The sequence below is a fragment of the Aptenodytes patagonicus genome, chromosome 19 (genome assembly GCF_965638725.1).
Source record: "Aptenodytes patagonicus chromosome 19, bAptPat1.pri.cur, whole genome shotgun sequence".
NCBI lineage: Eukaryota > Metazoa > Chordata > Aves > Sphenisciformes > Spheniscidae > Aptenodytes > Aptenodytes patagonicus.
In genome coordinates, this window is record NC_134967.1 from 4,642,138 (window position 1) to 4,658,187 (window position 16,050).

The 16,050-nt window shown below is 40.0% G+C and overlaps 1 protein-coding gene across 2 annotated transcripts in view; it reads right to left on the reverse strand.

The window, feature by feature from the left end:
- Positions 1-1,444: 1,444 nt before the first annotated feature.
- Positions 1,445-16,050, reverse strand: part of UBE4B (ubiquitination factor E4B) — a 44,250-nt gene continuing 29,644 nt past the window's right edge. For both annotated transcript variants that reach the window (XM_076355866.1, XM_076355865.1), the window contains 13 exons: positions 15,167-15,365; positions 14,231-14,369; positions 11,852-11,951; positions 10,928-11,055; positions 10,446-10,544; positions 9,392-9,627; positions 8,508-8,634; positions 8,065-8,209; positions 6,843-6,977; positions 6,269-6,460; positions 3,822-3,996; positions 3,198-3,344; positions 1,445-2,766 (listed from right to left, as the gene is read on the reverse strand). In XM_076355866.1, the coding sequence (XP_076211981.1) occupies positions 2,705-2,766; positions 3,198-3,344; positions 3,822-3,996; positions 6,269-6,460; positions 6,843-6,977; positions 8,065-8,209; positions 8,508-8,634; positions 9,392-9,627; positions 10,446-10,544; positions 10,928-11,055; positions 11,852-11,951; positions 14,231-14,369; positions 15,167-15,365 (1,884 nt within the window). In that variant the 3' untranslated portion in view covers positions 1,445-2,704. The remainder of the gene's footprint in view (positions 2,767-3,197; positions 3,345-3,821; positions 3,997-6,268; positions 6,461-6,842; positions 6,978-8,064; positions 8,210-8,507; positions 8,635-9,391; positions 9,628-10,445; positions 10,545-10,927; positions 11,056-11,851; positions 11,952-14,230; positions 14,370-15,166; positions 15,366-16,050) is intronic.

A 16,050-nucleotide genomic window follows, 5' to 3' on the forward strand; every position in this document is an offset into this window, starting at 1 on the left:
CTTTCCTTCCATCTTTCCAATACATTCAGTCTGTCGATAAAACTAAAAGCTCTATGATATTAACTGGCAGGAAAAAGCCATAATGTGAAACCATAGCAGTGTAATCATCCTCCAGTACAAAACAAATACACACTGCCCAACAGTGGTCCTCCATCAAATAAAGTATAAGTTCTGGGATGTTTCTAGAGATTTCATGCTATAATCCTTAATAATGAGGTGAGAGTGGAACATTTAAGTTTTTCTTTACGTAGAAAATAATTACCTCTTTGCTAAAAAAGAAAACACACCGTGAAGGTTATAGCTCACTGCATACCCTTGTAACATGTTCAGAAACCATGATGGATTTGGATGCTGAATGACAGCTTGCAGATAAAAGCATGGCAGACTTTGTTCTGCGACTTTTGAAGAGGGAAGAAGAGGGCAATTTCAATTTCTGGAAGGAGTGAAGGTTAAGGAACTACAACCAGTCAACAGGCAAGCTTCTCTGTTCCAACAGTCCACGCAGACACAAACTTTGGAATCTTCCTCACACCCTTGGGGAAAATACACACACACTCTGCAGGGGGAAACACCAACAAAGACACCCCCCAAAAACCCTACATCTTCACATTTTAATTTAGAATTACTTGCACATCTGTCCAGGAGTTAATTTCCTTCCTAGTAGCTGGTACAGTGCTGTGTTTTGGATTTAGCATGAGAATAATGTGGTAACACATTGATGTTTTATACTTAATATAAAGTAAGTCAAGGACTTTTCAGCTTCCCATGCTCTGCCAGGTGCACAAGAAGCTGGGAGGGGGCACAGCCAGGACAGCTGCCCCAAACTGGCCAAAGGGCTATTCCGTACCATATGACATCATGCTCAGTATATAAGCTGGGGGGAGTTGGCTGGGGGGCAGCGATTACTGCTCGGGGACTGGCTGGGCATCAGTCGGCGGGTGGTGAGCGGTTGCATCACTCATTTTTCCTGGGTTTTGTTCCTCTCTCGCTCTTGTTTTCCTTTTCATTACAATTTATTATTATTTTATTTCAATTATTTAACTGTTCTTATCTCAACCCACGAGTTTACTTCTGCTCTTCAGATTCTCCCCCCGTCCCACGGGGCGGGAGTGAGCGAGCGGCTGTGTGGTGCTCGGTTGCCGACTGGGGTTAAACCACGACACCTCCTCAAAGGTCAGCGCTGGATTATATATAACCTAACAAAATTCCCCCTGGAGCCTGTCACCAACTGTCACATAGCTATGAATAGGTATAAGAGTCACCCACTTGGGAACATTCATTAGTTTGAAGTATTACTGGTATCTGTGTGCACAGAAATTTTTCACATAATTTACTAAGTTATCACCAGATCCTAAATCACTATCGGCAAACCTGAACAAAGCCACCCAATCGTGTATTTTTTATGCTTTCACTGACACACTTAAAGGAAAGACAAAGGAAACACTTTGTGCGAGTGTGTATCATTTATTGTAGTTCAAGAGAGTCAGGAATTGAACAGAAGACACAGCGAAAAACAAATAAAAGAAAAACAACCTTTTTTCAGACTTAATTTTAAAACACTGTGGTTTCAAATCCTTTTTAAAAAGGAAATTCAAGTATCATATGCAGGGGGCAGTAATACAAAAATGTTTGTGAATATTTTTTTTTTGTTTTTTTTTTTAAAAATGTAATTCTACATTTCCTGCACCCTTTCTGCTTTGGTAAGGCCAAGCCATGGATACAAATCGGTACGCAACATAAAAAAAAAAATGACCCCTGCCCCAAACTGCAGCCTCCAAGAATAAAAGGATCGGCTCTCTGCGGACAAGCTCTAACGGCTCAGAACTGCCATTTAGCACGTATCATATCTGCAGCATTAAAAGAATGGATTCTGTTTTTTTAAAAAGTCACTGAAATCCTGGTATTCCCAAGCATCTCATTCACGGCAGCTGTTTTAACATACTTCTACCTCAAGGCTTTTCAAAAATACCAGAGCATCTAGATGAACATAAAGAAAAGGGACATTTCAATGAATGGAAATTAAAATCCATGTGTGAAGTCTGCTTTTTGGAAATTATCCTTGTGTCTAACACCAATTAAAAACCAAATACGCAAATATGTGCAATATAAAAATACGATCCCAAGATTAACACTTTGTTGCAGGCACAGTTATCGCACAGAATATGTTCTTTTGAGGGCAGGGGAATGATTTCGATTTTCACAGGGTTTGTTTGTTTTTTTTGCATTACCAAAAAAAAAAAAAAAAGACAGCAGTGCAGGTTTGATGGGTGGAAGAGGAAGAAGGGAGGGAAAGAGGAAAAAGTTACTTTAGCAGCAAATGTCCAAGGTTCTAACCACAATCAAATTAACGGGTATCTGGCTGTAAAAAATAAGGTTGAAAGGATGCTGCCCTGATCCATTCATCTTTGCTAAAATAATTCAGCTGTAAAAATTCCAAAATGTGACATATTGAAGGACAGTTTTGTAACATAAGCAACTTCCTAGCTTGTCCTCCATGTTATTGACCATCGTTATCACTTAAATATATGTACAAGAATTAAGCTGCTTCTCTCCTCGTCCACATGCTTCTGGTCACCACTGCAAGTCAGTGCCAGTGGGCGCGCGCTAATCCCATCAATCGCTTTCAAAGTGTATCTCCTCCATTACCAGAACGGCCCACGCCCTGTTCTTCCCATTGGCGTCGGCGTGCACTGCAAGGGAATTTTTAATGGTCAGCATTCTGCTTGTCTCTCATCCAGGCTTGGATTTGCTCTTTAAGTTCTGGCACTAGTAGTGTAAAGAAGAGGGAAAAAAAAAAAAAAAGAATGATTAACTTAGCAGTTAAAATTATTTAGCAATACTACTGTAAGAAAGCTCCTCATGACCAACAGCAATTCCTTTTCTAGAAACCTCATCAGGAATACCTACTACTATTTTCTTCTCTATCAATATATTTGCTGCACAGCTTTGAGTAAATGAATTACTCATTTACCTACCGTAACAACATCCTTTAGCCCGGCAGTTAGGAAGGCAAAGGTGTGGTTCCCCCCCCCCCCCCCCAGAAAAAGGGAAAACAGAAGGAATGAACTTTTCTGTGCAAGCTGGAAGAACTGTTAACCGAGGCCTCAACACTATCTTCTGAAAGTTTACAGAACAAACTGCGCTCAAATTGCTTCCCCCCCGGTCAACAGTTGCAGTGCTAACTGTCAAACCGATACCTGGTTCCAGCATATTTTCTGTCAGCGTCTGACGATTGAAAGGATCAGTGGAAGAGTTCAACAGATGCCTCAGGATGATTGACCTGTCCATAATCGTTCCGGATGGCAGCCTCACAGGATCAGTCATCAGAGTGTCCATAAGTGGATCTGAGGGCACAAGTGTCTCCTCGTTAAACTGAAAACAATAGCTACAAGTTTCATCTGCACACAAAACCACAGCGTGGAACTGATATTTGGGGTCCCCAATCAGGTATATCGCGGACGTTACAGAACATGGTTAAAATTAGCAGCAGACTTCAGCCTTTATACTGCTTTTCCCTTTCTGAACTAGGACTAAGCATTAGCTATTTTCACCCTGTTTTCAGATTTTGGCAGGTTTTTTACTGTTTTAAAGTACACGTAAGCAAAACATGGATAGGAGTAGACAGTACAGTCCCAGGGATAAACAAATAAAGAAACTCTTAGCTCTCTGTATTTACTTCACTATTTAATTGAAATAGAGCAGGATGCAAGGCTTCATAAACAATACATAGTTTCTGTTAACATATACTCATATTTAGAATCAAAGTAACAAAACAAATCCCTCTTCTCCTAAAAAGCCAGTATTTAGAAAACTCAACTTGCCTCTGAATTCATCCGGAGCATCACTGTAATCAATTTCTGCACGGGCATTCTTGGCAACAATTTCCTCCACTTTCTCTGCCAGCAGTTTGAACTTCTCTATTGCTATGGTTGACTTGATGCCAGCCTTTCTCATCTTTGAGATGACCTCCTCAAAGAGCTCTTTACTGTAGGACCTCTACAAGCAAAGCATAAAAAGACAACTTTGCTGAGTTGTAGTATCCCAAAGATCTTTTAATGCGTTTTTAAAACTTCAGAAGGAGGGATCAATGAAACCTCAACATTACGTCAGACAGAAAAGTAGTACGTAGATAACATTTCATCTAGCACCAAAATGTCAACTTTGGGGTAGACTTATGCTTTTTTACTGGTCATCACTACCGTAGGACTGTTCAGGACCAACAAAAAAGGGCAACATCACCTAATCAAAATGTGTAAGACACTCGGAGAGGCCGACTGTAATGATTAGGACTGTTCCTTAGACAAAATATCTGTCTTGCCACTCCTGTCTGTATTCTTGTTCTCACAAGTCTTGGCTGAAGATACAGTATAAAATGAAAAGTTGGTTTTGATTTCTTAACTTCTCTGATCAAGGCAGCACTGGGAAAGAAGTGATTCTCTCTCCTAACCCAAACAAAAACAAACAAAAACCCCACCCCATGATGTTGCAGAAATAGTAAGGCAACTCAGAGGGAGCTAATACTTGCTGGAAACTCGCCAACTGGTGCAGCAAGAACTGTACAGCTACACGGTACAACATTCAGAGACCAAATGCACATCCTATAGCTTCAACTGAAGCGAGCATTGCTTTCATGTCAAAAAAAGAAAGTTAGGCGAGGACTTTTGAAAGCTGCTTATGTTCTAAAGACACCACTTTCTTTAAAGTTCACAATGCCGTGTTTTGATATAAGCCTTTTAATAAAAATCGTTATTTACACGGCAGTGCAAGGCTGAATTCAGTGACAAAACAATACACGCTAAGGCTCACAGATTTCTATTTTCCTTGGGGATTTTAAAGTGTTCAACACAGCCCCACTTCTTTCATCTACACTATACGGCACCAAGAAATACCATTCACTACTTAGGACGCGCAGTGCCCACCCAAACTCCTTTCTAGTCCACAGAGAACAGAACTATGGCAATATGCCCAGGGCTTTATAAACGTTTTCAGATTCCTTCTAATACGTGCTAGGATTTGCAAACGGGAGATGTATCAAAATGCTTTAGAGAGACTCTGCCATGATCAAGCAACTTTTTGTCTGTTTTGTTTTGGTTTTTTCTCCTAGTACCAGTAGCCATTAACCAACTGTGCACTTCCTTGGTGTTTCTTTCCTGTCACTGACAGTTTCCAAGATACTAGTCACTCCCCCTCCTTTTTATGAAGGGCTACTTTGTTAATTAAGCTTTATTCCAGTTCCCACACCCGCAGGCTTCTTTCTTTTTAATCCCTATGTCATTGCTGTGCATTTTGCTGGGGCTAGCATCGAAGAATGAATGACGGATAACATTCTCATTTTCATATATACTGAACAGCATCAAAAAATACACTGCATGCTCACTATACACATGCAAACACATAAGGTCTGTTTCAGAAGTGTTACTGATATCATCTGCAATTATCAGAACTTAAATAATTACAGAAAAAAGATCATGAGTTACTCTGATACCTCTGCTTCACTAGACATGCAAATACAGCTTCATGTATTGTAAACCAGCTTCCACTAGAATTTCAAGTAGCCATTGAGAACGTTTTCTTCCTCTGGCTTTTGAAAGGTTTGTATTATCGCACAGAGGCATGGAGAGATGCGATTCAGTAGTTTGACAACTTCACAAGAACACAGAGGTGAGCGATAGCTTATCTACATTAAGTATTAACATTCTGCTCTGAAGACTACCAGGCGGAGTTCAAAGGTGTCTCAGGTATGTTCCGTTTTGCCAGTTTATTACACAGCCATTTAATAAAGTGATATAAAAAGGAATACAATTTGGAAACTGTTAGTCTAGAGAATGAACTTTGGATTGTTAAATGAGGCTCTTGCTCTCAGTCCCAGCTCTGCCTGTTTCGTGTGTTCTTGATGAGGGAGTCAAAACTCTTTGTATGCTTCAGTTTGCCCACTTGCAAAATTAGGACAAAGTACTTCTGCTAATTCACAATGAGGCCGGAGCTAATGAGCAACTAATGCTCAGGAAATTTCCCATGTGTGTGAAGTGCTATAGATGTTTACGTGTGTCTATAGGTTTGCAAACACTTTGAAAACGTACCCATCTACAAAGAGCAGACAGAATACAAACAGAGGTGATCTGCTGAAAGAAAACAAATTGCAAGCGTGTATGACGGAAACCGGGTGGCAGCACAGAAGCGAGATGAAAAACTCTTCTAGAGTATTCCGCAAAGTCCTGTTGGTCCACAGTGCTTTTGCCCTTTCCCCTCTCATCTTTTTGGAGCTCACCTGATCATCAGCAATTGCTTTAGCAAAGCGAGCACAATCTAGCTGCAGATAAATGTCAGTCAGTTGGTCCAACAGCTTCTTTGGTTCAAACCCGTATTTCTCAGGGTTTTCGACTTTCAGGTCACGGCACTTGGGGCCACACAGTTGCTGTAAGTTAAAGTTCAACATAGCAGCCAATCGTGGTCCAAGTTCCTACAAGACCAAAGTAAACACAGATCATGGCATGAAGGCAGTGATAAAGAAGATTATTACTAGATTTGCATACAGCAAGATCAGGAATTATTAACTAATAAAATTATCATTTTGTAGGCTTGCAGGAAGTGTCTTTTCGTTATGCATGCTTTCCATTAGTAAAAAAAATACAGTGCAAACAGCTGTCTAGAAGGACCACACCATCTCAGTGACTCAAGTAGTGCTCTTGACATCAAATAACTTCAACAGCAATTAGATCTCAGTGAGTTGGAGAAAGGGGAGGAGAATGGAGACAAAGGGCTACCAAATATTTCCAGGTTATTATCCGACAGTAGAGATGTTAGAGAAGCTAGAAACCAAGTTAAATCTGAGCAGGACTTACAGGTCTGAGAAAAGGCTTTTGAACCTGCTTGGTAAGGATATGGAACATATCAACAGTTTCTGTTGCCAGGGCAAGGTACGAACGAGACACGCGCTCATCCTGAGCTAGCTGCGATTGCCGAGCCTGCTGCTGATCCTAGAAAATAAAACATTCAGTGGTTACAAGTCCACAGAATTTCCTACATCATCACCCATCAAAACCTTAACAGCCATAATGCTAACGTGATCTAGACAGACAGAAGAACAGATTGCAAATCAAATCCAGATGCGATACATTTTTTTATTTAAGGTACAGCTCACTTTTACTACCCAATACTAAAGTCTACACCAGTTTTCCAGAATTCTGCAACACTAAAAAGTGAATGCAAATGGTATCACAAGACTCCATGGCTATTGAGTCTGTTTACATCCTGTAACTGCTCCTCACAGCTGCAGAACTGGGTTACGCTTCCTCTCCATCCAAATGCCAATACTTCAAAAACCAGCTTGGGATCTGAGAGTCAAGTGAGGTTCTCTCTAATTTATGCACCTTACTTCATCATAAGTAATAAACACTCCACACTGGAACAATCTGCAGATGATGTACCAGCTCATTTTGTCTCTACAGTAATGGCTTTACCTTGCTAGTAGGCACAAACAGGAAGAAAGGCTTCAGAAGAGCAAACCAGAATAAGTTTAACAAACAAGATATTTATAGCTTTTCTTTTCAAACTTTTTTTTTTTTTAAAATCAATAACTTCAAAATAGAAATACCTGACATTGGTGGGTCAACACACACAATTATTGTTTAATCAGGCTAAGGTCTGAGGTATAGGACTCTAACTGTCTGCATCAAATCTACCCAGGATCAATGCATTAACAAAATAAAAGCTTCTATTCCTTGAAGTCAATTCAACTGGCGAGCATCTTCCAAAACCTCCTTCAAGAAGGTTGAAGTCTCAGCTTCTCCACTTAGAATTAAGTGCGCAGTTATTTAAAGCTTTATACTATTTCCACTTCACACCACACTCTTTGCCAGCCACAACATAACTACGCAGAATGATGTTTTTTGCAGAATGTCATCCAGAGTGACCACGGCCATACTGGCAGCAAGAAAAAGCATCGAGAACTGCTTCTCATGAGCAGCTCTTTGGTGCTGCCCCTTATTAAAAAGTTTTTTTAATGGTCTTGTATTAAAAAATTAAAAATAAGTAAAGGGCACTTTGAAAAACAGCTCTGTTCACCCTGGGCAGCAGGTCCCATTGTTCTTTATTCTTCATCTCCTCTTGCACTTCATGGATACGTTTTAGGGACTCCAGACTCTCATCCAGCAAGAAAGTTGTGTCATTTATCAGCATGTTGATGTAGCGAACAAACTGCTTCCCAGAGCTGAAAACATTGAAACACAGTTATCACGGCAGAGTAGATGGGTGTGCAGACCAGACTGCAACCCCAGCAACACTCCTTCTGCACTGCATATTTCGAATAACGATCCCATTCCCCAAGCCAAGTTGATTGTGGTGTCCAGAGCTCAGTTTAGAAACACTCCAGTTCTACTGGAAGGGGCTGCCATTTAAAATACAATGGAAAGCAGCATCACCCATTCCCAATGGTAGTGACCTCCTCAGGTCACTGTCTGAGCAGCTTGCATGACAGTAAGCAGCATTACACACGACTTCTTACTCACTTGAACTCTTCCATAAATGTACCATGGTGAGCTATATTCTGCCAGAGGCTTTTGAAAATGGTGCTGATGTGGTAGCGGATCGTAAACTTGTCATAGAATTCGCTAGTGGCTCCAGTATGTTCAACATCTGAAAAAGAAAACAGATCCCAGAACTGAACTCAAAACTCTTTCCCACCAGGATTCACCTGCAACACGCTACATTTCTCCCTTACTGTGTCCAATGTGATGAACTTCAAGCACCGAGCTCTAAGAGATGAAATTCAATTCCCATTCAGAAGTTTCCATCTTAATCCCCATTAAAAGAAGAAGCACCGCCCATTTTCTAATCCAGAACCAACCTCATTTCTGAAGAAAAACCCTCAGAAAACAAAACTTCCTGTTCTACTCAACTCCACTCTGCTCTTCGTCCCACAGTCTAAAATTTCAGTAAGAAGAAAACTCTGGGAACACTGAAAAAAGTTGTTTCTATGGGTGCAAAGCCCTTCTCAAGCATCTGAATCGACAGAACTAGCAAAACCACAGTCAGAAGCTTTAAAATCCCAATACTCCCTTACAAAACAAACAAAAAACTTCCAGTTTGGAATCTAAACACCACAAAAACAATTGTCACATCAATCTACAGTGCTAGAGCCGTCACTTCACAGCAGCTTGTGGAAGCACTAGAATTCTCAAGGTTCCATCTAATGCTATTTCCCCTGATTCCCGAGCCACAAAGCCTCATCTTTACAAGACCAAAGATCTACCTGGTTTTTTGTGGGTTTTGGGGATTGGCTTTTTTTGTTTTGTTTTTGTTTTTTTAAAGGTTACAACAACTAACACAGCCTTTTGCCTTATAATACTCATTGCTTACTGTACACTCAGTGAACTATAGACAAAGCACGCACCTGTGTAAAACTTCATCAAGGAGGGGACTAACAATTTAGTGGAGAGAGGATGATTCTCAATCATTTCAAAGAACTTTTGTGTCCGGGGCTGAACAGCTGGATTTGTCATGAACATCACTTCCACCAGCTTGGCTACTAAGTAAGGATTTCGGATGTAGTTCTGGTTGCACAGCATCACAACAAGGAACATCACTATGTCCTGAGTACAGGGCTCATAAAGCACCTGAGGAGCATATCTGAAAAGGAGGAGATAAGGAAAACCAAAATTAAAAACCCTGTATTGTCTACAGAAGGTTTATCACGTACATCAGGTAAGTTCAGATCACTCGTTAGCAACAGGAAAAGTTCAGTCATTTTATCGTAATTCCCCATCTTTCTCTGCAGAAACTAGATTCTTACTCTTCCAAAAGGCCTTGCCAGCTGTTCACCGGAAGCTGAATTTTAGCCGGAAACACTCTCATTTTCTTTTGTTGCACATCATAGCAAATTTGCTATGAAGTACCACCATAACAGCGCCTCAGGAAGGCAAAAGCAAACATCTCCTCATCACACAACACAGCAAAGTCTGAGTTTGAAGGTACATTTTCAGGAAGAAAGTGATCAGCTTCAGAACACCAGGATTACATCTGAGGAATATTCATGCCCATCTAAACTGCTAAAACTATACAAATGCATTTCGTCCCAGCAAATTTATGGGGGAAATTTTCTACTTATTAAGCTATGACTTTTTAAAAGTATTATTCTAGTGATGATTCAACATATCGTGAGATCAAATGGACTCAGCAAACTCCAAACCATAAAGAAAATTCTTGGCGGGAGGGAACCAAAAGACCTTCAACTTTCTTCTGAGAAAAAATTAGGTTAGAAGGAACTCTGGAGCTCATCTAGGCATTATATCTGCAGCAATGTCTGCCAATGCCATAATCTTGTTAAAAAACAGAGCACTAACAACAGAATAGCTAAGAGACTACTTTTGCACCCTAAATTTGTGTGCGCACCACCTGTTACAGGGGTAAATGGTAGTACAGATTTCCTTTAGTATAACTTTACTTACTGTACAATAAAAAATAAAAATTCAGCAACATCTTCCACGTAAAACTCTGGCAACGCTGCAAATACCTTCGGAACTTCAGGAGTTAAAGGCAATTTTATACTGTAGAATAAAAGAGACAACAAACAGGACAGTAAAATAGCAGGGTTAAGTAGAAAGTGTCACCAGCTCTCCTATGGAATTCTCCTGTGGGAACACTACAGAAGTTCTGATGCTGATTTTTTAAAAATCCATGTCAGTACTTCAAGTGTACTAAACATACCCGAGGGTTGCTCTGCCTCCCAGCTGAACCTTAAACTATAAATAAGACATATTCCATTGCAAGAATGTATGTCACTGACATAAATAAAGTAGCAATCACGTAAGAATGCAGACACTGTTAAGACAAAAAAAATTAAAATTCTAGAACCGCTAAATTCAGTAAACAATCTAACACGATCTGAAATATCCTTGATACAATTTACACAGATAATCCTGACACTCACTTGGGATAGGCAGGGTCAAGAATGCGAAGCATCAGCTGAATCACCATGCCATAGAAATTCAGACATCTCCTGAGAAAGTTTTCATCCAGCAAACCAGCATCTGCACAAGCCTTGCACCTCACCAGTTTCTGCAGAATATGCATACAAAAACTAATCCAGGGCAAGACAACATAAAAGGAAGGTCAAGCCTATCCAAGCTAATAAATATATCTGTGAATTATGACAATTATACAATGGTCTCGTCTTAAAATATGCTCTTATTTGAAGAAAACAGGGCACTTAAGCCCCAACATATCAAGAAAAACACGCACATAATTCAGAATTGCAGGGACAGAGGAGCCTTTTACAAGCTTTATGGGAACAATGAAAGAAATAACAGAGGTATCAAAGTGGGAAAGCGTGCAATTAAAGTCATTTTGGTGATACAGCTCAGAAAATGTGCGTCAATTTACACTAGGAAGACCTAAGCAGGACAGACCTTCAAAAAAAAAAAAAAAGAGGACCCCAGCATGCTCATCTCTGCAAGAATTCTACATGAGATTAGGGACTCAAGAGCTCCATCTCCATCTTGGGCACCGATTGTGCACGCACAGCTACCCCTGAACAAATCACAGTCCCTTTGCTTGTTCTCTCTCCAATAACTATTATCTCTCCAATAATTATTATTATAAAATAATAATATTTTCTTCTTCCTGAGGAATACTGCCTAAGTTGATCTTGGTGTTACTTTGAATTTCAAATTCGCCATTAGTGTTATATTGTATCGTGACCACCGTCTAGTGCAGTGCTCACATGGTTCATAGATTCAGAACCACCGTTTTCAAGAAGCATCAGTGGGAAGTTGCATGTAAACATTACGACACGAAGTAAACATACAGACAGGCTGACAAAGGCATTTAGTTGAGAACTGAATCACTTACAAACCTTAAGCTGTGTCTTGCAACGTTTCAGCATTTCTCGATGCCTGGTAGCCAGAGGAGAATCCTTCCACTGACTTTCATTGTTTTTCAAATCTTCAACAGTCCTGAAAACCACACGCAATAATTGGTTGTCATGACAGAGGGGATATGTACTGCCATCTGCAAGGCATTTCACCTACTTATCTGCTAAATACCGAGGAAATATTGAGAAGAGTGGGAAAAAAGCTAATCATTTTCATAGAAGTTACCCATCATCATAACAAGAAAAATAAATTGCTTTTGTAAATGCAGGCTGAACATCTGTACAGTGTGCACTCAAAGGCACTACATACACTAGCTCCAACATACATGCCTGTCAGACAAATCAGACCAGTGCAAAAAAAAAAGATGAAACACAGAAGGGATCTATCCTGCCTGACAAACTAATTTTACCCACTGTATTAAAAAAAGTATTTTCCTTTTTTCAGACTGACGTCTACAGTCACTCTAAAGGAAGGTTAAAAGGATGTCATTAAAATTAACCCTAAAATTAACTCTAACACAAAGAAGGGCTGATCCAGTTAACGATGAGATATTTAGAGATCTCATTCATCTTCTAATATCAGAAAGGAAAATGGAAAACAGACCCAGCTAAGGAGAAAAAGGTGGCTGACAACAGGACATGTTAGAAACACCTTCCCTTTCCCAAGAAAGGCACAAGTCTGCATCCTGTGTATCTTCCCACTTTCCACCATTGTAAATGATTTCTTGCAGTTTTGTTCTACCCTTCTCATGCTCCACTCCCCATAAAATTCAGGTGTGCAGAGGAGTACAAGACATGAAGAGTCTATAGTCTCCCTGTCAGCATAAGGACCGGTAAATCAAGGTGGTTGATATGACCTCCCCTCCCTTACCCATCTTCTCACTCTGCCCCACAGAAGAGAGAACTTATACATTACACACACCATTTACATGAAAAAAAATCCTACGTATTCCCATACCTTAATCCTTTTTAGGAAGGGCAGCCAATTAGAACAAAACTCAATATACTGAACTATATAAATATGGTCCCTTTTCATCCCTCTTCTAAACACGAATTGTTTTCCGCATCAATCTCTGCCTACAGCAGGAAAATATCCAGTCTAATTTCTTTATTACCAACATCTAATTACGTTGCCCAGTGTTGCAAGCAACTAAGCAATTCATGGAAAATGCTGAACACTAAGCTCCTATTGATGTCAGTAAAAGCCAAGAGCTCTTCACTCTGCACTGTTAGATGGAGATTGCTGCATAAGCAACTCCTTCACAACAACTCTAAATAAGGAAATAGAAGCAATTCCTTTTTCAAGCCAAATGTATGGCTTATTTACAAGTAATCCACAGGCTGCTTTATATGAAAATACTTTTTTCTTTAAGATATACTGACTCTTCTTGGTTCATTCTCCGCAGCTTCCCAGGTTCTTGGCCTGCATGTGCTTTAACAACTAAAAGTGAAATCACTACGAATGCAGTCCAAAAATCCTGCAATGTACTCATGGTATTACTGCCAAGGAACATTTACCAAAATGTAGTGAGTGCAGTTATAAACAATGGAAAATACTGATGATACAAAAATCTGTTCTAATTTTAACAGAGTATTCTTCGAGGTTTAGCAACTATAAAAGTCTATTTGCATTTATGCCAAGAGAAATAGAAGACAGCAGTATCTTCATGTCAACATCATAACTTTTATTTATAATTTAAAAAATGGTAAATCACATGCTGAATTATGTGTACATCAACAATATTAAGAGTTTACTGCTGAAGGCTCCCCCCCCCCCCCCCAGGTACGACAAGTTATCTCACCTCAGAAGCCAAGGGGAAAAAGGTAAATATCTTCTGGGACATACAAAACAGCTCAGGCACAACTAAATGTCTTGTTTCTGGAATCACAAGTCATCTACAACGACTTGATTATCAGACATAACTTTATATGCACTCCTAGAGCTATGTCAAAGAGCCTGAGGCGCTCATGTCCACATACCATCAACCACACCACAGATTAAGTTAAAATAAACAGTGTTAAGTAATGTCATGAATCCTAAAATGCTCTGAAGATAACTCAAGTATCTTTTAAAGAGAACGGTCTCACCAATTTGAGCTGCCTTGTGTAACTAATCTCTTCCATCCCACTATTATTTGAATTTGCAATTCAAGCCACAATCCCTGAACATAAGCAAAAATCCATAAGGGCCAAAAGCAGCAGATTAACAAATAGTTAAGATGATCTGTACTCAGCAACAGTTTTACCCAAATTGTCATTCTAATGTCCATTAAGTTTGTAAGACTTGCCATCATGGTGAGAAGACGACATTGCTAGGATGCTAGGACTCTCAGAGGCACTAGATAATTAACGACTTCTAACCTGTTGAGTTCCCTGATGGCCCGCAGTCTACGTATGTACCGACGGCAGCTTGGCAGGATTGAGAGATGATGGGCATGCAGGGTTAGGAAGAAACATTCTGTTGGGAATTTCGGCTCAGAAAATGGAGACGGATCCCTGTCTAGAAAACAAACAAAAAAGCAGTATAGGTGAATAAATTCAAAAATGCACTGCCTTATCTAGGGGCGAGACCTTGAGCTCAACTTTCTTTAAAACAAATAAGAGCAGACAGCATCAAGAAAAAGCATTTAGGAATAGGGGAATTATTTGCTGGAATCAAGTACTTCCATGTACCTCCAGTATCAAAAACAGAAGGCAGAGTAAATGCTTAACATATTGTCCTGGTTTCAGCTGGGATAGAGTTAATTTCCTTCCTAGTAGCCGGTACAGTGCTGTGTTTTGGATTTAGGATGAGAATAATGTTGATAACACACCGATGTTTTAGCTGTTGCTGAGCAGTGCTTACACTAGTCGAGGACTTTTCAGCTTCCCATGCTCTACCGACTGAGCAGGCTGGGGGTGCACAAGAAGCTGGGAGGGGGCACAGCCAGGACAGCTGACCCCAACTGGCCAAAGGGACATTCCATACCATGGGACGTCATGCCCAGTATAGAAACTAGGGGAAAGCTGGCTGGGGGGGCCGCTGCTCGGGGACTGGCTGGGCATCAGTCCGTGGGTGGTGAGCAATTGCATTGTGCATCACTTGCTTTGTATATTTTATTATTATTACTACTACTACTATTTTATTTTATTTCAATTATTAAACTGTTTTTATCTCAATCCACAAGTTCTCATTTTTACTCTTCCGATTCTCTCCCCCATCCCACCGGGGGGGTGGAGAGTGGGCGAGGGGCTGTGTGGTGCTCAAGTTGCCATCTGAGGTTAAACCACGACACGTATCTCAATAAGAGCACTCACAAAGTTCAGCAATCCAGGCTGTAACATCCTCCATTGTTGCTTTCACTCTTGTCTCATCTGTTGGGAGGTCAATACGACACCTGGGATGAAATATGTACATGGGATCAACCGTTTCCAGCTTTATCTTCGTACTTAGTTGCTGTAGTACCCATAAGAAGTTGAGCATAAAGCCATCTGTAGATACCAAACGATCATCTGTCTGTGGGGTAAGAAAGTAAACAGTTGAAGACATAAGCTTAGAAGTACAAGGGTATTTTCTGCTGCTTTAACAGTATTCAACATAAATGAATTATGCAAGAAAAGGGAGAAATGATGAAGAACGTGGATCCGTAAGGAGAACATTTGTGATAATGGGAAGGTCACTTACTAACTTACATATTATCTTTCTCTATGGTTCAAGTAGTCATTCTCAAGAACACTGAACAAACACAGAAGAAGTAGAAGATGACCTAAGAAATTAAAAGGGCTTAAAAGGGCCTCTTTCAAGAATGGTTTGCCACAGATATAGATAGCAACAGAAGAGTTTCAAATAGTTGCTGAGCTTCAATTCATAAGTTCTATCTTAAGGGTAAAATTTCTATTACTCTTCACTGGAATTTCACAGAAATATTCCTAGTAATGGTTCCAAATGTTTGCTTTTGAAAAGGGGACTTGAAGACAACAATGATGCAAACTTCAGTTGTTTGGGATTCATGCACAGATTTTATCACAGGAAATGAGTGCAATGCATTAATTAAACAATGGCAAAGTAACATCCCTGTTGTTTCGCTGGAACCATGCCAGTTCATATCTGCATTACTCCTTTTACAGAAACCATACAAAGACTAGTAACTTACCAGCTGGAAAATAAGTTTTTTTAAACATAGCCAATTGGAATGAACGAA